This window comes from Podarcis vaucheri (assembly GCF_965113315.1).
Source record: "Podarcis vaucheri genome assembly, chromosome: 10".
Taxonomy (NCBI): Eukaryota; Metazoa; Chordata; class Lepidosauria; order Squamata; family Lacertidae; genus Podarcis; species Podarcis vaucheri.
Window position 1 is genome coordinate 11,509,125 of NC_138748.1, and position 25,367 is coordinate 11,534,491.

The 25,367-nt window shown below is 44.6% G+C and overlaps 1 protein-coding gene across 1 annotated transcript in view; it reads right to left on the reverse strand.

Moving 5' to 3' along the window:
- Positions 1–25,367, reverse strand: part of CERK (ceramide kinase) — a 50,282-nt gene that overhangs the window by 21,869 nt on the left and 3,046 nt on the right. The window contains exons 2-6 of the mRNA XM_082239733.1: positions 13,227–13,340; positions 11,324–11,446; positions 10,040–10,165; positions 5,976–6,039; positions 2,564–2,709 (exon numbers count right to left, since the gene is read on the reverse strand). Of these exons, the coding sequence (XP_082095859.1) occupies positions 2,564–2,709; positions 5,976–6,039; positions 10,040–10,165; positions 11,324–11,446; positions 13,227–13,340 (573 nt within the window). The remainder of the gene's footprint in view (positions 1–2,563; positions 2,710–5,975; positions 6,040–10,039; positions 10,166–11,323; positions 11,447–13,226; positions 13,341–25,367) is intronic.

Here is a 25,367-nt window from a genome sequence, read left to right on the forward strand (position 1 = left end):
TAATCCAAAACACAACCGCGAAGCTGTGATCCCTGGGACCGGGCATTGTGATCATGGCACACTTGTGCTCTGCCAACTGTGCTGGCTCCCAGGTCATTTCACGACTTCAAAAGTTGCTTGGGGGACTTTAAGGCCCTTCATGGTTTGTAAGACCTACAACAGAGGTCCTTCACTGGGTGTCTAAGGTGTGGCAGGTGTCTGTGCCACAAGTGAAGACCTTTTAAAAATAAAGGAGAATAATAATTCCTGGCTTCTATGTCATGGATAGGCAAACTAAGGCCCAGGGGCCGGATTCGGCCCAATCGTCTTCTAAATCCAGCCCGCGGATGGGCCAGGAATCAGTGTGTTTTTACACGAATAGAATGTGTGCTTTTATTTTAAATGCATCTCTGGGTTATTTGTGGGGCATAGGAATTTGTTCTTCTTCTTCTTTTCAAAATATAGTCCGGCCCCCCACAAGGTCTGAGGGACAGTGGACCGGCCCCCTGCTGAAAAAGTTTGCTGAGCCCTGCTCTATGTTAAAGTTGCCTTTCTCTCGCTTTGCATTCGCTTTTACATCTGAAGGCAAGCCTGTTTGGGGTAGTTTTTAATGTCTGATGTTTTATCTTGTTTTTAATATTCTGTTGGGAGCTGCCCAGAGCGGCTGGGGAAATCCAGCCAGATGGGCTGAGTATAAATAAATATATTATTATTATTATTATTATTATTATTATTATTATTATTATTATTATCATCATTACTGCTGCTGTTGCTGCTGCCTGTGTTTTAATGCTTTTGTCTTAATTTGTTTAGCACCATTTAAAACTTTTTGTCAGTTTGCCTGGGAAGCTGTTGAAAGGCGAAGTATAAATCATGTCCATAACCAAATAAAAATAAAGAGACTAGTTTGGAGGATACTTCCCAATTTAAAAGGAAAGCGATAGACTGAGGGCTCATGTGAGGTCCAAACTATTCCTAGCAAAATCCACCAAGATGTGTTCTTTCTTTAGACTAAATCCTGACGTGTCCATAGCTCTCGAAATAGAATTCGCTAGGAGCACACATTCAGGCAAACCTGAAAGGCTTGCCTTTACATATAAATAAAAGGACTAGGGTTTGTTCTGGTGAGAATAGACAGTCCCAGAAAACACATGTCAAGGGTACTAACAGCCGACAAACAACAAACAATGAGACAATGTTAAATCTTCACAAAAGACAAAACGATCTAAATCTAAAACGTAGCCCAGACACTATTAATTTGCTAAAACAATGTAGAAAAAATGCAGGGTGGTAATCCTGCGCTGTTCTATTTGCTATAAGCTCCCTGAACTATGGAGGGACACCGATGGAAAACTGGGATGCTGTTCCTAAGCATAGGATTCCAGGCTCCTTTAAATAAGGTCCTTCTGGGGTAAAACTGGCTGGCCCAAGAGAAAGGGGAAGAATGCTGGTGATAATTGGGTGGCAACACGAGAACGGGGCCTTCTCTGCAGTGGCTCCCCGTTTGTGGAGCCTCTCCCCAGGAAAGTTTGCCTGGCGCCTTCATTATACACCTCTCGGCACCAGGCAAAAATGTTCCTTTTTAACCAGGCCTTTGGTTGATGTGATTTACATCTTAAAAAGGTAAAGGGACCCCTGACCATTAGGTCCAGTCGTGACCGACTCTGGGGTTGCGGCGCTCATCTCGCTTTATTGGCCGAGGGAGCTGGCGTACAGCTTCTGGGTCTTCCACTTCTGGCGAACCAGAGCAGCGCACGGAAACACCGTTTACCTTCCCGCCAGAGCGGTACCTATTTATCTACTTGCACTTTGACGTGTTAGGTGGGCAGGAGCAGGGACCGAGGAATGGGAGCTCACCCCGTCACAGGGATTCAAACCGCCAACCTTCTGATCTGCAAGTCCTATCTTATGCCCTTAAATATATATATATATATATATATATATATATATATATATATATAATTATAATTTTTTGTTGGGGGGCTATTGGGTTGTTATTTTTATTTTTATTATGTATTTTGTGGTTGTTGTTTTTATATTTATTCTGTGAACTGCCCTGAGACCCCTGTGTATAGGGCAGTATATAAATTTAAATAATGATAATAATAATAATAATAATAATAATAATAATAATAATAATAATAATATAAGGCTCAATCATCTCACATACTCTGTCTCCTTGAAATCTTAATATGCCATAACAGTTAGGGCTGATCGCACATCCAGCCATGTAGAATGATCACACGGAAGAGAAACGAGCACGATGATATCTGCATGCTCCATTCTCTGACCTCTATGTATCCATCCATTATCTGTGAACAGAGCCATTCATGGGTTTGGCTAAACGCACAGAGGTTGGGGTGATGGAGGTCTGGCAAGAGGTTGTGATCCTGTCGTTTCCCTTCACATGCTCCTTTTTACACAGATACAGACAACGTTGAAATACCAGCAGCCAGTTTCTGCCCTTGTTGGGATTCTAGGCTAGGTTCCTTGCCGCACAACCTGGAGGCTGATGAAACATGTAATAAATCATAACCGCAATATAATGACGTATGGCGAAAGTGAGCCGTTTTGCGATTCTTACCAGCCGGGATTATGCCAATCCTGATATTGCATTGGACTAATGGTGCTTTGGGGTTATTTTGATCTATGCCAGAATCCTTCTGCGTCCTTCCAATCAAACCATGCATCACTTCATTGAACATGCCGTCCCCACCAACACAAACAACACTGCCGGAAAAGACACAAATTAAAATGCACACTCACAGCAAACGAAGGAATCAACAAATATGTCAAACACTCCCGACACAATAGATATGGTTCGCTTTATCAAGGAAGGAAGAAAAAGAAAAAAAAGAAAAAACCTCCCTTATCAAGTTCTTCAGGCTGGTTTACTGTGTGTCTTGAATTAATCCGTTCAAAATGTAATTTCAGATCACAGAACAGTTGTAAACTTGTTTTAGAGAGGGAGGGGGCAGAGTTGGGGCTAATTGTAAAATAATTCTCCCCTAGTTTCTGCTGTTCCTTTGCTCACAGACATCGGTTGAAAACAAAACAGTGAACACAAGGCAGACGTCAACATGGAATACTGTTCCTCTTCCAACGTACAGATATTTCACCTAATGAGTTACCATTCATAATCCCTACATAAGCCACTGCTTCTTATCATCTTACAGCTGGGCTGCTGTTCTGGAGATTTTACCATGGACAGCAAGAGTTCGTGAGCGACTGAATGGTCCTTTCAGCGATCCCCCAGGTGTACAAATGTCTGGGAGATCATTTAAATAACCCAGCCACATTGGAAGGGACTAATCCTGCAGATATTTCCAATCAAATTCCTCACCAGTTGGTACTGCAAGATACAGCGGTACCTTGGTTCTCAAACGCCTTGGTTCTCAAATGCCTTGGTTCCCAAACGCCAAAAACCTGAAAGTAAATGTTCTGGTTTTCGAATGTTTTTCAGAAGCCGAACATCTGATGCAGCTGTTGGCCATTGTTTCCGGGGCGCCTGCACCAATCAGAAGCTGCACAGTGGTTTTTGAATATTTCGGAAGTCAAACGGACTTACGGAATGGATGAAGTTTGGCGCTTTTGTTTTTGCCATTTATTTTGCGTTTTTGTTTTTGAGGCTTTTTCGGTTAATTTGTTTTTGTGACTGTGTGGAACCCAGTTCAGCTACTGGGTTCAGCTACTGATTGTGTGACTGCAGAAATGGATAATTGCCCCCCCCCCATCCAAACAATGACTATCATCAGTGCAGGTAAGAATTAATTTTTAAAAATCATCTACAATACTGTCCTATTTATTTTATAGTACAGTACATTGATTATTGCTTTCATTTTATGGATCAGTGGTCTCCTTAGATAGTAAAATTCATGTTAAATTGCTGTTTTAGAGGTTGTTTTTAAAAGTCTGGAATGAATTAATCTGTTCTGGATTACTTTCTATGGGATAGCGTGCCTTGGTTTTGGAACGCTTTGGTTATGGAACAGATTTCTGGAATGGATTAAGTTTGAGAACCAAGGTACCACTGTACCGGCTTTCTGCAATGGGGGAAATCTTCATTTGGGAAAGTTTTCAAGGAATGCTGAGCTGCCAGGATGTTTAAACGCACAGCAGAAACGAGAGTTAATTCGTTAGAGGCGGCTGAATTCTCCTACAGTTCAATAGCTGGCTGTGATATGTCGCAGAGACAGACAGAAAGCTCTACATGTCACATTTGGATAACAGGAAAGCCATCGTCTCATCTAGCTCTGCATTTGCTGCCTCATCATCTGCTGTGAGATATCTGCCTATATTTGAAAAGACAAATTGAAACACATTTCCCCCCCTACCACAACCGCATTATCGTGAGCATCCGCTGCTCAAAGTTAACACCTCCTATCCAAAGCTCTCTCTTACGTTCGTGAGACCAAAGGGACAAAGGCAGCAAGTGGAAATGATGCGGGATTGGTATAGAACGCTGGTAATTTGTCTGCTTGTAACCGCCGGCCGATCTGTCTATAACAACTAGAGCGTCCATATATTCCGAGCCTCAGGAATGATCCAGGACGCCTGTCCCGTCCTACAACCATTTCCATGCCCGGCGTAATTGGAATCTCAATACTATTTGACTCGGCGTTGTAGTAATTAGGGGAGGATTAATGCACGAGGAATTGTGACTTGATGAGAAGGCCTTGCATTAGCAGGGCGCATGGCGGTTTAATTAATCTCCGTCTTAGCGGGCACGGCAGAAGCAGCGAATTAGCATTCCTATACCAGGTGCCCACGATCCTGAGATCTGTGTGTGTGTTGCAGGATTCAGGGGGAGGGAAAGAGAGCTGGGAATGCAGGCAATCCTTTCCCATCGCCAGCGACAGACAAGCCCTGCTATATGCATGGACCAGTTCTGTTGGACTATAGCCTGTATGCGCAGAAATAAGAGAGCAGAAGGGAAATTACCGTATTTTTCGCTCTATAAGATGCACCAGACCACAAGACGCACCTAGTTTTTGGAGGAGGAAAACAAGGGGGAAAAAATTCTGAATCTCAGAAGCCAGAACAGCAAGAGGGATCGCTGCGAAGTGAAAGCAGCAATCCCTCTTGCTGTTCTGGCTTCTAGGATAGCTGCGCAGCCTGCATTCACTCCATAAGACGCACACACATTTCCCCTTACTTTTTAGGAGGGAAAAAGTGAGTCTTATAGAGCAAAAAAATACGGTAGCTTGCTTGGGGATATCTCCCCACAGCCCAACCCATCTTCCTCCCAAAGGGCAATTAGAATTGGCTAAACTTTCTGAGAATATACCGGTGAGGATTATAAACATGCACAATGATAAATAAATGTGCTACTCCGTCGATAAGAGGGCATCATTAGGCATTACAAAGCTTTCCTGGAAGATTTATGGGCCGAGAGGAACTTGTTTCACTGGGCATCAATTAAGGCATCGCCGTTTTTCACGCGTCTCCTAAATTATCAGAAAGCAAAGAGCATTTGAGTAGCACACTGTGCAGTCTGGAAAACTAGCTGCTAGAGAACCATGAAAATTTGGGTCCCGGGCTTTTGGGACTCGTCTACCCACTTGTTATCTGAAACCAAAGCGGCGCATTGGTTGCCAGATGTGAAATATATTGGCATTGTTTTCAGCTCTCCTACGCTACTAGAGAAAATGCAAGATGTGCCAAAGCCCACTCAGCGGTACGACGCCCTGATGGTTTCAAAACATCACAGGGACATCTCTGTCCCCTAAGACTGCAATACTAAGCAGGCTCTCTTTGGGGTTCGTTTATGAATCAATAGGGACTGCGACCTCAGCAGGTGCCTGGGAATAAGGTCAGAAAGAGAGGCGCTAAACTGGGTGGCTGAAGCAAGCTCCTCGCAGCAATCTGCACACTAAAGGGTATTCCCAAATTATTGGGCAGTCATTCCACTTGTCTACTAAGCAGGGCACGTACAGACTGTGTACTTTATCTTAAAAAAAAAACAGATTAATGTAAGAGAGAAAGAGAGAACTTACCCATCGTATTTCTCTAGATTAACTTCAAGTAAGTTATCCCTAGCATGATTAGCGCGTTCAGTGACTGAGGGGGGGGAAGAAAAGGAATAAACAGCTTTAGGACATAATATTAAAAGGAGGATCATATGTGCACATAAATGGCTAAGGAAGGGAGAAAACTACTGGTTTATGACCATTTTGGTTCCTGGCACTTATTGTTGTTGCAGCTGCCTGGGGGAGGAAGCAGTCTAGGCTACTGTAAGGCGCCAGGATTGTGATAAACCTTATCATATTTCACAAAGCTGCAACTCCACCCATTGTTACATAGGGTATCATCCAGGACTAGCCCATCTATTTTACGTACTGTAACTCTGCTACCATTTTTATTGATTACAATTTGGTAATCATTCGCTGCAATCGCTGAGAGTGAATTCCTGTTAAAATAACCTGCTGTTATTTTGAGAGTTCATCTAGCAGTGCATTATTATATTCTTATGGGTTATTTATTACTTTATTCAGTACAAGATCATTTAAAATGCAAGAGTTTTTCATGAGCAGGTTGCGTGATTTTCGTTGCATGTTCTGTTGTTTCTTCTGCCTGCAAACCACCTTGTGTATAGCAATATAGGAAGCTGTTATGGAATGCAGGTATGGCTCATTCGTGAAACAGGGCAAGGCTGCAGTAATAATAATAATAATATTTTTTATTTATACCCCGCCCTCCCCAGCCACGGCTGGGCTCAGGACAGCTAACAAGCAATAATAAAAACAAGTTGAATGACTACAACTTAAAAACAAGATTAAAATACAACATTAAAATATTGAAACATTAAAATATTTAAATGCAGCCCCATCACAGGAGGAGAAAGGAAAAAGAAAAAAGAAAGAGGGGGAGGGAATCAAACTGGCTCCAAGCCAAAGGCCAGGCGGAACAACTCTGTCCTACAGGCCCTGCAGAAAGAGATCAGATCCTGCAGGGCCCTGGACTCATGAGGCAGAGCGTTCCACCAGGCCGGAGCCAGTGTTGAAAAGGCCCTGGCTCTGGTTGAAGCTAATCTAACTTCCTTAGGGCCCAGGACCATTAGGGTGTTGCTATTTATGGACCTTGAGGCTCTCCGTGGGGCATACCGGGAGAGGCGGTCCTGTAGGTACAGGGGTCCTAGGCCATGAAGGGCTTTAAAGGTCAAAAGCAGCACCTTAAATCTGACCCTGTACTCCACCGGGAGCCAGTGCAGCTGGAAAAGCACTGGGTGAATATGCTCCCATGGCAGAGACCATGTGAGGAGCCTCGCTGCTGCATTCTGCACCCGCTGGAGTTTCTGGGACAGCTTCAAGGGCAGCCCCGCGTAGAGCGAATTACAGTAGTCAAGCCTGGAGTAAACTCGCCTCCATGGGCAAACTGCAACCACAACGTACACTGCCACAATTGTGGCATGCCAGCTTCTTCACTTCTTGCTTGTATGATAGCATACCCCGCAACATTCCTCTGATGAAAATAGGGACGTCTTATTCCATAATAATACCGTATTGACCCGAATAGAAGCTGCACTCTCAAATAAGCTGCAAAATTCAAGGGCTGCTCAGGGGAGGCTTGGGAGTGGGGGGTGGGCTGGGCAACTTTGCCCCACGCTTCCAGGCTGCTTCCTGGGTGGGGGGGGGTGTCGCTCTCGTAAGGCCATGAATATAAGCCACACTTTAACTTTTCACAGTTGGGATTTGGGAAAGTACAGCTCATATTCAGCCCAGTATGGTAATTTTTATATTTATACCCCACACATCTTACTGGGCAGTTTCCAACATGTATATAAAAACATCATAAAACATTAAAAAAAAACCCCTTCCCTATACAGGATCGCTTTCAGACGGCTCGGATAACTCCATACCCTCCAACATTTCTCCAATGAAAATAGGAACTTCCTAAGGAAAAGTAGGACATTCCAGGATCAAATCAGAAACTGAGATGGCTTCTCTAAATCAGAGACGTCCCTGGAAAATGGGGACACTTGGAGGGTCTGTGATAGAGCCTGGCCTGTAGAAATTTCACCAGATTTCTGCCAGCCCCGTGGCCTCAAACGCTGTTTCCTATTCCCAGCTAGCAAATGCTTCCCTTTGGGTCAACAACCCAAGTTTCCTATGGGAAAAAATGGACCGTTATTCCAGCAAAAGAAGGAAGTGCATAATAGCTGGATAAGAAAAGGGGTAAGAAGCTACTACGTGGTCATCAGCCTCCTTGAAAGGAAAACAACAATCCTGTAATCTATATTCAGCGTGGATTTGGAAAATATCTACGCCAGTGCCAAATCCGAGGTGAACCCTGTACAAACAACATGGCTGCAAAATGCTTGGAGTTTTCACAGCACCGTTCTAAAAATACACACGCATAGTAAATTGCCAGAAAGCCTTCCAGCAACATGCACAAAGGCCTGTTCCAATCTCTTAGGAGTCTTTCTCAGCATAGAATGACAATCTGAACTCGAGCAAGGAAAAAGGGAGAGGGTCATTCTCTTGTTGACAACTGAAAAGCGCATGCAAATGTTTTCAGGTGTAGTTTTCCTTTTGTGCTATGCATGCTTATTTGTTTATTTGAGAACTGAGAAAGCACTCTGCATCCAGAGAATCAAATGAGCACTGTGGAGCTTCCACCTTGCAGCTGTTTCTCAACAAACGGGCATTTTGCACGTTGACCTGAGATCCAAGCCCAGAGGCTGGATGCGGAAATGCAGCTAGGATGTGGAATCTGCACCATGGTTTGTGCAATCAGAACCAGTGAAGGCAGTGAAGGTCCTGCGTGAGTGTCTGGAGGTGGTTGGAGGATGGATGGCGGCTAACAGATTGAGGTTGAATCCTGACAAGACAGAAGAACTGTTCTTGGGGGAACAGGAGGCAGGCAGGTGTGGAGGATTCCCTGGTCCTGAATGGGGTAACTGTGCCCCTGAAGGACCAGGTGTGCAGCCTGGGAGTCAATCTGGACTCACAGCTGTCCATGGAGGCACAAGTCAAATCTGTGTCCAGGGCAGCTGTTTACCAACTCCATCTGGTACACAGGCTGAGACCCTATCTGTGTAGTGGTTAAGAGCGGTAGTCTCGTAATCTGGGGAACCGGGTCCGCGTCTCCGCTCCTCCACATGCAGCTGCTGGGTGACCTTGGGCCAGTCACACTTCTCTGAAGTCTCTCAGCCCCACTCACCTCACAGAGTGTTTGTTGTGGGGGAGGAAGGGAAAGGAGAATGTTAGCCGCTTTGAGACTCCTTAAAGGGAGTGAAAGGCGGGATATCAAATCCAAACTCTTCTTCTTCTTCTCGCCAGAGTGGAGCATGCTCTGGTTATCTCCCGCTTGGACTACTGCAATGCACTCTAACATGGGGCTACCTTTGAAGGTGACCCGGAAACTACAACTAATCCAGAACGCGGCAGCTAGACTGGTGAGTGGGAGCGGCCGCTGAGACCACATAACAGCGGTCTTGAAAGACCTACATTGGCTCCGAGCACAATTCAAAGTGTTGGTGTTGACCTTTAAAGCCCTAAATGGCCTCGGTCCAGCATCTCCACCCCCATCGTTCTACCCAGACACTGAGGTCCAGCACTGAGGGACTTCTGGCGGTTCCCTCACTGCGAGAAGCCAAGTTACTGGGAACCAGGCAGAGGGCCTTCTCGGTAGTGGCACCCGCCCTGTGGAACGCCCTCCCACCAGATGTCAAAGAGAACAACAACTACCAGACTTTTAGAAGACATCTGAAGGCAGCCCTGTTTAGGGAAGCTTTTAATGTTTGATGTATTACAGTATTTTAATATTTTTTTGGAAGCCGCCCAGAGTGGCTGGGGAAACCCAGCCAGATGGGCGGGGTATAAATAATAAATTATTATTATTATTATTATTATTATTATTATTATTATTATTATTATTACTCGGTTGCATTGCGGCACAACTTTCCTTACCGGAATCGAAAAACCCCTTTTGTAGGTTCAGCGGCAAACCTCTGTTGCGTAACAGCATTGACATGGAATTAAGTTAAAGGCAGTTCTTTCTAAAACATGCACGAGATGAAGGAATGCATTTTATAACAGACCATTTTTACATTACTCACCTATAACATCTGTTGAAATGGAGGCTAGGCTAAACAATGGAGCTACCTTTTGTTCATAGATCTTCTCCCCTTGTTTTTTCCCACCGTACGGATTAATATATACAAGCAAGTGCTTTGGTCTAGAGGCTGCCAAAGTGAAAAAGGGTATACCAGTTAAAACTAAATAGTTTTTAGGATTATTCACTCCTCAATTCCTTCATGCGCATCAGCGGGTTGTTTTGTTGTTGTTGTTTTTACAAAGCAATTTAGAGGGCCAAGTTCATTGGAAATAATGATTCAAATGTAATAAACGCTATCATGACTGAACAGAGTACCAAAAGATTCTCACAAACTTTCAGTCAATTTTTTTTTGCATTTTAAGCCCTATTGCAGCATTCTTTCCCTTTTTCAGTTTTTTTTAAAGATGTTCAAGGAATAGGCCAGAAAATGGATAAGGGTGCATGATTTTTTTGGCAATATGTATAGTTAACTGTTACTTTGGATAATTTTATCCCATTTTCCTCCAATAAATTCAAGGCAGCCAGGCTACTTCTTCTCCCCCCCCCCTTTTATTTATTTGATGCTTTATTAACCATAGTTACATCCATACATCAAAGACATTTCATAGTCCGTAAATCAAACTCATCAAGATAAAAATTCCATCCAAGAGGTACAGGATATACCTTCATAAATTTGACTACCCGTCCTTCTCAACATCTTTTCACTCTAGTAAACCTGTTGCCTAAATTTATCAGCAAAATCATAATATAATATTAATATGCATCTCTGTGTATTATATATCAGTTTTAACTCATTTAACCTTTATTTACAGAGCTTATTCAAAAGCTGCTACCAAATTCAGATTGCAACACTAATTTTTCAAGTAACTCTTTAGAGGTTTCCAGTTATCAATGAGCTCCTGTTTTTTCTTATCTTTAATCTTCTTCTCCTACACTTATGTCCCAGATGGTACTAGACTTCATGCATCATCCCTGACCAATGGCCATGCTGGCTGAAGCTGCTGGAAGTTGGAATAATGTCACAGGAGAGGACCAGAGTCTACAACAGGGCCATGTTAACACTATACATTATTTCTCTGCTCTACAGTTCCCAAAATTCCCTGAAAGAGGGATTGATTGTTAAACCGCTCTGGAAATTGGTAGCTCTAGGAGGCAAATGACGGTTCCTAATGACTCTCAGCACCTGTAACAAACCCCTTGCCCCATGTTTTTCGTTTGCTGTACTCTAGGATTTTGATCTCCATCCAAGGCAGCGGAGGAAACAAGTTGCGCATCGAGAACTTACTCTGCAAATCAAGTAATTCTCTGAGCGCATGCATCCACTGATTACACAGTTGCTCATTAATGCACCAGAAGGTCACGTCTTTGCACCGCCAGCGGTGATTATGTACTCTCTTCGCATAGTGCACTGCAAACAAACAAAAAAGGGTCATGTACACAGGAGGCAGAATTCCGTCTGAAGAGTCCTTTAAACGCGGGGCAAAATTAACTCCAGAAAACATAATGGAACTTAGTATTCATACAGAGGTTGGTAGGGTTCAAAGAACTCCGCGTGCATTATCTCATTAAAACGTACAACAGCCCAATAAGATAGACTGGCATCGCTAGCCCTGTATTGCAGCTGGGAATTTGAGGCAGAAGACAAAAGAAAAAAGAAGTTGTAGCCAGAAGTGGGTGGGGGCCTAATTTGACTAGCTCCACCCCAGTGTCACATGTCCCAAGTAGCCCCGCCCCATGTGATCTGGAACCCAGAGCAAGGACTCCCTCTCTGCAGACATTCACACTGTATACACAGAGACTTGGGGGTGGGGCTATTTGTTACGGCCCCACCCACTTATTAGACCAACGCATGAAACATAATTCTGAATGGGACGAGAGAGACCACCAAGTCAGTTATAGCGCATAGATGAGATTTGACTTCCTAATCAACGTTCCTGTCTTTCAGTTGGTATGTGCCAGTAGCTTCAAGATATGGGCACCAAAAATGGGGAAGGCATTCCAAATTAAACTTTAATTTTATAAAGCTGGCTGAAAGTTTTTCGGAAACAGCCTCCGACTTTCCAGATTTGGGGAAAAGAGACTGGAAAATCTACATTCACGCGTCAGCTATCACTGCAAAGCGTGGAACTCCCCAAACTCAACCCTCCAGATGTTTTGGGACTACAGTTCCCATCATCCCTGACCACTGGACTTGTTAGCTAGGGATCATGGGAGTTGTAGTCCCAAAACATCTGGAGGGCCGAGTTTGGGGATGCCTGTCCTATGCAAACAAAGTTATATGTAAGGATTCATTTCAAGGTACCCAGAATGTCTCATATTCCAACACTGTAAAAAGGAAAATCCTCTATTTATTCAAAAGGTAATAAAAGGAATTAGAAACAAATCAAGCGCTTGCCCTTTCACCTCAGACAGGTAGGGCTTCTAATTTTTTTAAGGTTTATATTTTGAAGTCAAGTAGGTCTTCCTCTTCCTTTGGGGGGGAAAAAGAAGAAGAATCTGTTGTGAGGTAATAATTAATAATTACCATTTTTTAAAGTGCAGATACAAAGCAGAAAACCCTGACCATTTAATGGATTCAATAAGGGCAAGATTTAGCAGAACTTTAGGTTAAAAACAAACAAACACTTTGGGCATTTAAGCAATCAATAAACCCTTGGTTAAGTTTATAGCTATGTCATCAATTTAAAAAAACTCTTATATATTATATGTACATAAAATATGGAGCACATGTGAAAACATGCATCCTGTCGCTATTTCAAAGCACTTAATAATGCCCTATAATTTGAAGGTTGTGTGTGGTGAAAATTCACACACACTAAGTCCAGGCATATACCCTAGTGGGTCAAAAGACAAATTCAAAGCCATCTATTGCTTGCTTTCCCTTAATATGCTCCCTAAAGGTCCGTTTTCTGCAAGATAGGCAGAGGGGTATGGTAGTTAATGATGCTATTGTGTTCTGCAGTGGAAATCAGAGTAGTTTTGCGGCAATTTCTCCACTCAGAATTGAGGGTTGGTGAGGGTAGAATACAGATTATGCTATGCCAAGTGGTAACTTACTCCAAACGATTTCTTGGCGAGAAATCCAAGAAAGCAGATGAGTGGTAAGATTTCTCTCACCGCTTGGAAGAATATTGCAAACATTTGGCAAACAGGTGTTTTAAAAAAACGGTGCTGCCATTGTGTTTTACCTGTGAATGCATGCGCCTTTGCCATTTTCTGCCATTTCCCACTATTAGATTGTTTCTTATCGATTTCTGTTTCCTCGACAGCAATAATCTCAGATATGGGCACGGCGCAGCTCTCTGTGAAAAAGAGATAGAGCAGTGTTGTGAGGAAGATCTACACAGCATCAGAGTCCTTTGGCTTCTGCTTCTAGAAGAAAATGCGAAAAATTAAGAGATACGATTTGACATGCAGGTATGAAGGCCGGACCAAAATGCAGTAATGGAAAGGTGTGCCATTTTATCGGGAGGTAACTACCATGAATATTCAGGATACACTCTGAGAACAAAAGACTTTTAGAGAAGATGCTTGACAAGTCATAATGACAGCATTAAAAAGGTAAAGGGTGGCACTGTGGGTTAAACCACAGAGCCTGGGACTTGCCGATCAGAAGGTCAGCGGTTCGAATCCCTGCGACGGGGTGAGTTCCTGTTGCTCGGTCCCTGCTCCTGCCAACCTAGCAGTTCGAAAGCACATCTAAGTGCAAGTAGATAAATAGGTATCCCTCCAGCGGAAAGGTAAACGGCATTTCTGTGCACTGCTCTGGTTCGCCAGAAGCGGCTTAGTCATGCTGTACGCCAGCTCCCTCGGCCAATAAAGCGAGATGAGCTCCGCAACCCCAGAGTTGGCCACGACTGGACCTAACGGTCATGGGTCCCTTTACCTTTTTAAAGGACCCCTGAGAGTTAAGTCCAGTCGCGAATGACTCTGGGGTTGCGGCGCTCATCTCGCTTTACAGGCCAAGGGAGCCGATGTTTGTCCGCAGACAGTTTTTCCGGGTCGTGTGGCCAGCATGACTAAGCCGTTTCTGGCGAAACCAGAGCAGCGCACAGAAACGCCGTTTACCTTCCCGCCAGAGTGGTACCTATTTATCTACTTGCACTTTGACGTGTTTTGTAACTGCTAGGTTGGCAGGAGCTGGGGCAGAGCAACGAGGAGCTCACCCCGTCGTGGGGATTCGAACCGCCGACCTTCCGATCGGCAAGCCCAAGGCTCAGTGGTTTACACCACAAATATGAGAGGCTACCTACTTTATACCAAGTTTGAGAATACAAGATGATTGTATTCTCTCTAACAAACCTTCATGGGCCCAGAGATCTTCAAGGGAGGCCCCTCTCCTGGTCCCTCCACCCTCACAGTCCTCACACTTGGCGGGGACGGGGTTCAGGGCCTTTTCGGTGGCTGCTCCCAAACTGTAGAATTCCCTACCTAAAGAAATTAGGCTGGCTCCTACTTGTTGTTCATCTTCTGGCAGGTGAAGACCTTATTCTAACAGGCTTTTAGAAACTTTTTTTAAAGGAAAGTGCTGGTGCTGTGATGCTGTTGTTGTAATAATAAATAAATAAATAAATAAATATTTAGTATATGTGCTGTTTTCATTTTGTAAGTGTTTCATTCTGTTTTATGGGCTATCGTTTCTTCTATTTTATCTGTAAGCTTACTCCTGGTCTGAGGAAAAGGCGAGTAATAATAATAATAATAATAATAATAATAATACAGTGGAACCTTGGTTCTCAAACGGCTTAGTTGATGAACAAATTGGCTCCTGAATGCCGAAAACCGAGAAGTAAGTGTTTCGTTTTTCAGAAGCCGAACAGCCAATGTAGCTTCCACTTGAGTGAAGGAAATTTGGAAGTTGGACAGACTTCTGGAACGGATTACATTTGAGAACCAGGTACCACTGTAATAATAATAGTAATAGTAATAATAATAATAATAATAATAATAATAATAATAATAATAATAAGTAATAGTAATGATCATGATGATAATACAGTGGTACCTCGGGTGAAGTTCTTAATTCATTCCGGAGGTCTGTTCTTAACCTGAAACTGTTCTTAACCTGAAGCACCACTTTAGCTAATGGGGCCTCCGGCTGCCACCGTGCCACCAGAGCACAATTTCTGTTCTCATCCTGAAGCAAAGTTCTTAACCTGAAGCACTATTTCTGGGTTAGCGGAGTCTGTAACCTGAAGCGTATGTAACCTGAAGCGTATGTAACCCGAGGTACCACTGTAATGTCATGCATCTGACTGTGCAAGTCCTCTAAGGCAGAAAGCAGGTCTTTCCCTTTATACAGATGTTTCCCTTCAAGCCAGATGAGGGAAAACCCTTTGCTTCCAAAATATTGTTACAAAGGTTGGGTGCCATCCCCAATCTGTGCCAAGATTCCAGCCACTCTGTGCTCCTTTGAGTAGCAAGACATGGCAGAGACTGTCACAGCTTTAAGAAATATGATTTATTCACATATTTACACCAGGGAGGGAGGGAGCCCAGAACTTGCAACACAGTCAATTCAAGGGGGGATTGTTTCCCACCGCAGTGCCGCACTGGAGCTCAAGTCATTTCTCCCATCGACCAGTCTGCCAAAGATGGATCTCTGTCTTTTTCTCTCTCCTTTCTTCTTCCCAGCACACATTTCCTGTTACCTCTCCTATAAATCCCATCACCTGGGCAACCTCTGTTTGCCCAGGACCAAGGATTCCTTTTTGTCATGTTAACACCTCTATCCCAGGTGAGGCCCTGGCTTGGAAAAGAAGCTCAAAACTCCAAGTATAGGGTTGCCATATTTCAAAAAGTGAAAATCCCGACACAAAAGTGCATGGGCTGCCCTGCGTCCAGATTTTCCCAGACATTTCAGCGATTTCCACCCAGACGCTGTTCATGAAGGCTGAATACCGGCTGTGTCTGGGAAATTCCAGATGCATGGCAACCCTATCAAATATTAACTCGATTCTGACGTTCATTCATTTACTGGGTTTAGGGCAGGAGTCAGAAAACTTTTTCAGCAGGGGGCTGGTACACTGTCCCTCAAACTTTGTGGGGTGCCAGACTATATTTGGGGGGTGGGGGGAAATGTACGGATTCCTATGCCCCACAAATAACCCAGAGATGTATTTTAAATAAAAGGACACATTCTACTCATGTAAAAACACCAGGCAGGCCCCACAAATAACCCAGAGGTGCATTTTAAATAAAAGGACACATTCTACTCCTGTAAAAACAAGCTGATTCCCGGACTGTCCGCAGGCCGGATTTAGAAGACGATTGGGCCGCATCTGGCCCCCAGGCCTTAGTTTGCCTACCCATGATTTAGGGGGGTCTTCCCTCCCCACCCATCAAATTCATAACAATATGTTTAATCGATTCCAAGGAACTCAGCGCAATTCTGCCTTCGATGCAAAGCGCATTATCAACAATAAATACTATATTTCCAAAAAGGTGTTAGTCACATACTGCAATCCTGCTAACTGCAGCAACACGTAAAAGTAACATGTGATAAAACGAGCATCACTGATCACAAAAACTGGAACAGCAATCCAAAGTAAGAATTTGAAGTGCCTGAGGCTGATCCCTTAACGTATCTTTGGCAGGTCCACTAGATGGAGAGCAAGTTGACTCCAAAATCTACGTAACCCGCTCTGAGAAACTTGTAGAAATGTCAGAGGTTGGCGGGACAGACACACACAAATGATGATGATGATGAGGGACCACAAATTATTTGCGCTCAGCTATTCATTATCATTATAGCCTAGGGCTTGCCCATCAGAAGGTCGGTGTTTCAAATCCCCGCGACGAGATGAGCTCCCGTTGCTCGGTCTCTGCTCCTGCCAACCTAGCAGTTCGAACGCACATCAAAGTGCAGGTAGATAAATAGGAACCGCTCTGGCGGGAAGGTAAATGGCGTTTCCGTGCGCTGCTCTGGTTCACCAGAAGCGGCTTAGTCATGCTGGCCACATGACCCGGAAGCTGTATACCGGCTCCCTCGGCCAATAAAGCAAGATGAGCGCCGCAACCCCAGAGTCGGCCATGACTGGACCTAATGGTCAGGGGTCCTTTTACCTTTATTCATTATCGTAATTATTATTCTATGCTTATGTCATGCCTAGGGCCAGCTCCTGGATTTCATCCACCACCAAGGGCCTTCTGGCGGTTCCTTCACTGCGAGAAACGAAGTTACAGGGAACCAGGCAGAGGGCCTTCTCAGTAGTGGCACCCACCCTGTGGAACGCCCTCTCATCAGACGTCAAGGAGATAAACAACTATCTAACATTTAGAAGACAAATGAAGGCAGCCCTGTTTAGGGAAGTTTTTAATGTTTGAAGTTTTATCATGTTTTCAATGTTTTGTTGGAAGCCGCCCAGAGTGGCTGGGGAAGCCCAGCCAGATGGGCAGGGTATAAATAAACAAACAAATAAAATTCATTTATTGGGGGGAAAGGACAACACCCACAAAAGGATTTACAGTGGTACCTCGGGTTAAGTACTTAATTCGTTCCGGAGGACCGTTCTTAACCTGAAACTGTTCTTAACCTGAAGCACCACTTTAGCTAATGGGCCTCCCTCTGCTGCCACGCTGCCAGAGCATGATTTCTCTTCTCATCCTGAAGCAAAGTTCTTAACCCGAGGTACTATTTCTAGGTTAGCGGAGTCTGTAACCTGAAGTGTATGTAACCTGAAGCATATGTAACCCGAGGTACCAATGTACTATAATCTCTACATTTCTAAACGAACCTAAAGGTAAAGGTAAAGGGACCCCTGACCATTAGGTCCAGTTGTGGCCGACTCTGGGGTTGCCGCGCTCATCTCGCTTTATTGGCCGAGGGAGCCGGCGTACGGCCTCCGGGTCATGTGGCCAGCATGACCAAGCCGCTTCTGGCGAACCAAAGCAGCGCACGAAGACGCCGTTTACCTTCCCGCCGGAGCGGTACCTATTTATCTACTTGCACTTTGATGTGCTTTCGAACTGCTAGGTTGGCAGGAGCAGGGACCGAGCAATGGGAGCTCACACTGTTGCGGGGATTCGAACCGCCGACCTTCTGATCGGCAAGCCCCAGCGGCACAGTGGTTTAACCCACAGCATCACCCGCATCCCGCAAATGAACCTGGCACCTAGCTAACTCTGAACACTGTCTGGGGGTGGAGGAAACTGTGGCCCTCCAGACGTGGCTGGACCGTTAACAACCTGGCCATCGGCTATGAAGACGATGGCTGATGGGAGATGGAGTCTAACAACATATGGAAGACCAGAGATTCCTCACCCCTGTCCAAGGGGTGGGGGGAAACTACAGACACTGATGTTTTTGGCAAGCCTGGTACTATTTAAGTGGTTGGTGATGCAATGCCGTTCAAGCTTACGTAAGCGTAAATCTCCCTATTACAAAAGGCCTTCATTCTTGACTTGACCTATTTTTTCCCCTTCACCTTTTTATTCTTGACTGACTGCATAGGGCTGTGTTGTGTTACAGGGCTTCCTGTTATGTAAGAGGCCAGTCTCACCAGACAGCTCATCATCTGATACTTCCCTTATGTATTAATCTTCCTCAGGTAAACAATGCATATTTTGGCAGGAGATCAAAGCATGCAGCAGTGCACTTTATTATTGCCGAAGACTTTTCTCTCTCGTTCCCAAAGCCTTGCATTGTCTCGCTTGCGGGTTCTTCGGTTCTCTTTCAATATATTTTTGGTTGCAAAAGGAGAGCTTCCTGTTTCCTGCAATGGCCCAATCAGATGAAGATTGAGGAGTAGCGTTACAAATCTTTTAAAATGTTGAGTTAAATAGCTCCAGAAGTAGGTCAGGTTCTCAAGTTCATTAAGGAAGGCCATATTCAACAGTCCTGGCATTTCACCACTTATTGACACACAAAGCTTAAGGTGGATTTGAAAGTATTGATGTAAGATGAACAAGTGAAGCAGAGAGGTCTTCTACAGTTACTTGAAGAGGCCATAGAGATATTTAAAAGAGAGAGGGAGGGAGGGACAGAAAACAAATGAAGAAGCCTGTTCTCTGGCTTTTAAGATCTTTTTATCTAACAGAATGCCAGTGGCATGTCAACATTTTTCTCAATCCAGCCCCAATTTCCAGCCCTATCATTAGGCATAGTGAGATTATCACTTCAGGCAGCAGATCTTTGCTGGGCTGGGAAGGTAAAGGTAAAGGTAAAGGTACCCCTGCCCGAACGGGCCAGTCTTGACAGACTCTGGGGTTTGTGCGCCCATCTCACATCTATAGGCCGGGGGCCAGCGCTGTCCGGAGACACTTCCGGGTCACGTGGCCAGCGTGACAAAGCTGCATCTGGCGAGCCAGCGCAGCACACGGAACGCCGTTTACCTTCCCGCTGGTAAGCGGTACCTATTTATCTACTTGCCCCTGGGGGTGCTTTCGAACTGCTAGGTTGGCAGGCGCTGGGACCGAGCAGTGGGAGCGCACCCCGCCGCGGGGATTCGAACTGCCGACCTTTCGATCGGCAAGCCCTAGGCGCTGAGGCTTTAACCCACAGCGCCACCCGCTGGGAAGGGCAGGTGGATAAAAATCAATGATTAAAAAAGAAATAAAAAATCAGATTTTTAAAATTTAAATCAGATTTTTTTAATTTAAATTGGAACTTTTTGATTTAAATTGGATTTTTAAAATAAAATGCTTTTGGAGGATTTTCCCCCCTAAAGATAGTTTTCTATTTAAGTTACATTATAGACCAAAGGCTATTCATCAGGAAATACGGATTTGTTTTAAGTTTTTCATGTGTGCTAAAAAATGTCTGGTGTTTTTATGTAAAAAAATTATTTACCCACAATCCAAAGTTAACAAACATGGATACATATGCTATAATGTTATTGTTTTGGTTAAATAAATTGTTTAAATTGTTATTCAGGAAATGATTCTTCTTCTCCTTCCAATAAAGTACAGCAGGAAAGTTGTCCAAATATAAACAGATAACTTATTAAACCTCACAATAATTTCATAATTATCTGTCTGCGTATTTCTAATAGCAAAACCAAATCAGTAATTTTTGATGCAGCTGTAAAAACTACTCTGAAAATTTATTATTCCAAAAACCTTCATCTGGTTGCAAATAATAAGCTGATACCAGCAAGAATGACGGTTTTTGTAAAAAAGGGGGGGGAAGGGGGGAGATTTACCGTATTTTTCTGTCTATAAGACGCCCCCTATTTTGGGAGACTCCGATTTAAGAAAATGGGGGGGAGATGTATCTTTGTATAAGATGCCCCCTATTTTCTGACATTATTTTTTAGGGGGGGGGAACCTAGTCTTATACACGGGAAAATACGGTAAATCAGGTCTTACTGACTAGTGATTTAAACTGATTTGATTTAAATCACATCCACCCTGGTTAGGAGGACCAGGAGAGAATCATAGAACTGTAGAGTTGGAAGGGACCCCAGCAGTCATCTAGTCCAGCCCACTGCAATGCCTCTATACGGTAATTTATGGACCTAATAGGTATCGAAAGCCATTTGCCCATGTTGCCATGCAACCAGCCCATGCAGAACGTAGGCACCCTATATATAGAAAGGAGCAAACATGTGATATTTTAGGGAGCAGGCTAGCAGGCAGGGCCCATTACTTACATCATAGGAGCCCACACAACACAAAACACTGTTGCTGTGTGCAGGTTTTATATTATTTGTTTTTTATCTTATATTTTGAAAATGTACATCCAGTGTTTTTTTTCCCTTTAATTTTTTTTTTTGGGGGGGGGGGTCCCAAGAGAGTGGGGCCCTAAGCTATAGTTTGTTTAAAGGTAAAGGGACTCCTGAACATTAGGTCCATTCGTGGCCGACTCTGGGGTTGCGGTGCTCATCTTGCTTTATTGGCCGAGGGAGCCAGCATACAGCTTCCGGGTCATGTGGCCAGCATGACTAAGCCGCTTCTGGCGAACCAGAGCAGCGCACGAAAACACAGTTTACCTTCCCGCCAGAGCGGTACCTGTTTATCTACTTGCACTTTGACGTGCTTCCGAACTGCTAGGTTGGCAGGAGCAGGGACCGAGCAACGGGAGCTCACCCCATCGCGGGGATTCGAACCACCGACTTTCTGATCAGCAAGTCCTAGGCTCTGTGGTTTAGACCACAGCGCCACCCGCGTCCCATAGCTTGTTTAGCTTATACGCTAAACAAGCTATGGGATGCAGGTGGCGCTGTGGTCTAAACCACAGAGTTTAACTTATACGTAAATCTGACACTGATGAGGAAGCAAGCTTTGGAGTACTGGGAGATCAAGTTTGCTTGAAATTCAAGGAGCTTCCATGAGAAGGGCTTAATTGGTCATAAACCAAGCGACCTAATCTGAGCGGCTCACCTAATCTGATCCTGGAAACAAGGGATGGATCCAGCAGAAAGGTGGGACGCCAAAGAGACCTCAGCTGTAGTGGGCTGGGGGAGATGGTGAGAGAACCTCCAGCTTCAGGCTAAATCTGGATCGGGCCCCTGGCACTCTTCATAAACCAGTCCCTCTTCCCTGCTCGCTGCCTCCTCAGCAGGTAAAGCAGAATGCTCTGTTCCTGCTTGACAAGCCTGATTGGCATTGTATTTTGCTTTCTCAGCAGTACAGAAGCCAGCATATCTGGCAAAGCAGGGACAGAACTCTTTGCTTCTCTGGTTGGCTATTATTTCCATACGATGCCATTGAGAAATGGAGCATGAAAGTCAAGGGAGCTGAATGTCTCTATGTGGCCCTTATCCACTTTACTTGGAGGCAATGCAGCCTTGGTTGAGCCAAGTGGCCTGGAGGGAGGCACCCCTGCAAGAGAAATAACCAGTTGTCTTCAAATCGACTTGGGACTCCGGGAGAAGCCATGGATCGTATGAGATAGGCACAATTATTTATCCTTATATGACTTACTAAATATGTGCCTGTCCTGTTATTCAATGAAGTCAGTTGCATAGCGGCTAATAATAATAATAATAATAATAATAATAATAATAATAATATATTTATATCCCGCCCTCCCCAGCCGAAGCCGGGCTCAGAGCGGCTAACAACAATAAAAGTAACACAGTTTACATAAAATCACAATCAATTAATTGAAATACATTCTAAAATCAATTCATTCTAAAATCAATTCAGAATCAAATGAATGGCAACCATTGGGCTAGAGTTCTATGAGGATTACCAAAGGAGCGGGTCAGACTGTGCCTTGGCCAAAGGCCAGGCGGAACAGCTCTGTCTTGCAGGCCCTGCGGAAAGATGTCAAGTCCCGCAGGGCCCTAGTCTCTCGTGACAACGCATTCCACCAGATTGGGGCCACAGCCGAAAAAGCCCTGGCTCTGGTTGCAGCCAGCCTAACCTCTCTGTGGCCTGGAACCTCCAAGATGTTTTTGTCTGAAGACCATAAGGTCCTCCGTGGGACATACCAGGACAGGCGGTCCCGTAGGTACGAGGGTCCTAAAACAATAACAATACAGCAGTACCTGGGTCTATGAACAGCCCTGTTCATGAACTATTCAGCAAACAAACTGCAAAACTGGAAGTAGGTGTTCCGGTTAGCAAACTTTGCCGAGGAAGCCGAACAGTGGAAGGGCAGTGGTGGCGGGAGGCCTCAGTAGGGAAAGCATGCCTTGGTTTAAGAACGCTTTGGTTTAAGAACAGACTTCTGGAACGGATTAATTTCATAAACTGAGGTACCACTGTACTGGAATACAAAACTGGAAAATACTGATGCAATAAAATAGGGCAGAGGAGTGGTTAATAACCAAAAACCATTCGAAGCAAATGTGTTTTTGCTGTGAAAAGGAAGCAGCTGCTCAGACTCCCCCCCCCCGAAAGGTGTGTCCATAGCATTGGGGCTGCAGCAGGAAAGGCTCTGCTCTTGGTACAGGCGAAGAACACATTGACTTTGGTCTAACTCAGGCTTCCTCAACCTTGGCCCTCCATATATTTTTTGGCCTACAACTCCCATGATCCCTAGCTAGCAAGACCAGTGGTCAGGGATGATGGGAATTGTAGCCTCAAAACATCTGGAGGGCCGAGGTTGAGGAAGCCTGGTCTAACTGCAGCACAGAAGAAAGAGAGGTTGTTATGAAGCCAGAAGCCCTGAAAAGAGAGCTGTGATAGTAGCGGCCGGTGGGGAGGAGCTGTAAACTGAGGCAGCGCTGGGAGGCCAGGTTATGTTTTGTTGTTGTCAACTGCCTTGTGTATCGTAATCTAGAAAGGCACCACTGCCAGCCCTTCTTGCAAGCTGCTCCTGAGCTTCTGGGATGACAGGAAGACAGAAGGTGCAATGCCTGACATGGCTAAGGCTGAGGGTGTGGGACTTAAAATGTGATGCAGGATTATTGCTGTGCGTGCCCTTGCAGAACAAACATACCTGAGTCACCCTGAAAGGATGGCCCAGATCTGTCCACAGTGCACTGCAAGAGAGTTAGGGAACAGCCAGATATACACTTACCCAGGTGTAAGGCCTATTTAACTAAATGATACTTATTTCTGAGTCTGTCCAGTTTAACTGCAGTTTAACTGCAGAATCCGCTGCTTGATCCGAGTTCAGAGTTAAGGCCAAGGGTGAAAATAGTAGATGGGATTAGAGCTGCAGGAAGGAACTGAGGAGAAGGCTTCTGTGCTCTCCATATATTGTTGGACTACAAATCCCATCATCCGTGCCCATTGGCCATGTTGCTGGAGCTGAGGTCAGCTGAGGTCCAGCAATGTCTTGAGGACCACAGGTTCCTTGTCGCTGATCTACATATGGGGGTGCTAATAATAATAATAATAATAATAATAATAATAATAATAATTTAATATTTATACCCCACCCATCTGGCTGGGTTTCCCCAGCCACTCTGGGCGGCTTCCAACAGAACACTAAAATACAGTAACCTATTAAGCATTAAAGGTCCGTATAGTAAAAGCCATGGTTTTCCCAGTAGTGATGTATGGAAGTGAGAGCTGGACCATAAAGAAGGCTGATCGCCGAAGAATTGATGCTTTTGAATTATGCTGCTGGAGGAGATTCTTGAGAGTCCCATGGACTGCAAGAAGATCAAACCTCTCCATTCTGAAGGAAATCAGCCCTGAGCGCTCACTGGAAGGACAGATCCTGAAGCTGAGGCTGCAATACTTTGGCCACCTCATGAGAAGAGAAGACTCCCTGGAAAAGACCCCGATGCTGGGAAAGATGTACAAGGAGAAGAGGACAACAGAGGACGAGATGGTCCTCCGGAACGAATTAAGTACTTAACCCGAGGTACCACTGTAAATCCTTTTGTGGGTGTTGTCCTTTCCCCCCAATAAATGAATTTTATTTGTTTGTTTATTTATACCCTGCCCATCTGGCTGGGCTTCCCCAGCCACTCTGGGCGGCTTCCAACAAAACATTGAAAACATGATAAAACTTCAAACATTAAAAACTTCCCTAAACAGGGCTGCCTTCATTTGTCTTCTAAATGTTAGGTAGTTGTTTATCTCCTTGACGTCTGGTGGGAGGGCGTTCCACAGGGCGGGTGCCACTACCGAGAAGGCCCTCTGCCTGGTTCTCTGTAACTTGGCTTCTCGTAGCGAGGGAACCACCAGAAGGCCCTTGGCGCTGGACCTCAGTGTCCGGGCAGAATGATGGGGGTGGAGACGCTCCTTCAGGTATACTGGACCGAGGCCGTTTAGGGCTTTAAAGGTCAGCACCAGCACTTTGAATTGTGCTCGGAAACGTACTGAGAACGAATGCCTGGTTTAAACAAGTTTGTACATAGGAACATATGCCAGGTCAAAAACTGTATTGTGCGAACAGGCTCTCAACAGACTACCGTTCTGATGTGCAACATGTAGAACTGACACTGAACTAGGCCAGGCCATTTTTTAAAAAGTTGACCTACTGTAATGGGCAAACAGGGACAATTAACTGCTTAAGACTGACAATCGTAAAAGAACTTTTACTAGCCATTGTCCAAACACCCTGTACGTAGCAGTGCAAATCTCTGTTTTCACTCTTAAAAAATAAAACTGCTAAGACTTTACAAATATTTAAAATACAAACATAGCCAACGGCAAAAAATAAAACAAAGCATGTGGCTTTCTTAGAAGGCTTGGGAGCTGTGGCCAGCCACTGAACTTGTAATAGCAGTTTTCAGAACCACTGACGTCGTCAGCACATCTTTCATTCACACAGACTCTCCTCCCCGCATATCTGACTAGCAAATATTAAACAGGAATGTGAAACCTCTCAGGCTGTGATGCTGACAGATGATGCAAACACTAAGGAGAAGAGAACGAAGTTTCTTGCACAGGCTCCTAAATAATGACAGCTTGGGAGAAGTCATGTCCCAACTTCAAGAGAAGTCTGAACTGGGCAGTGGAAGCCCAGCCATGAGGCAAGG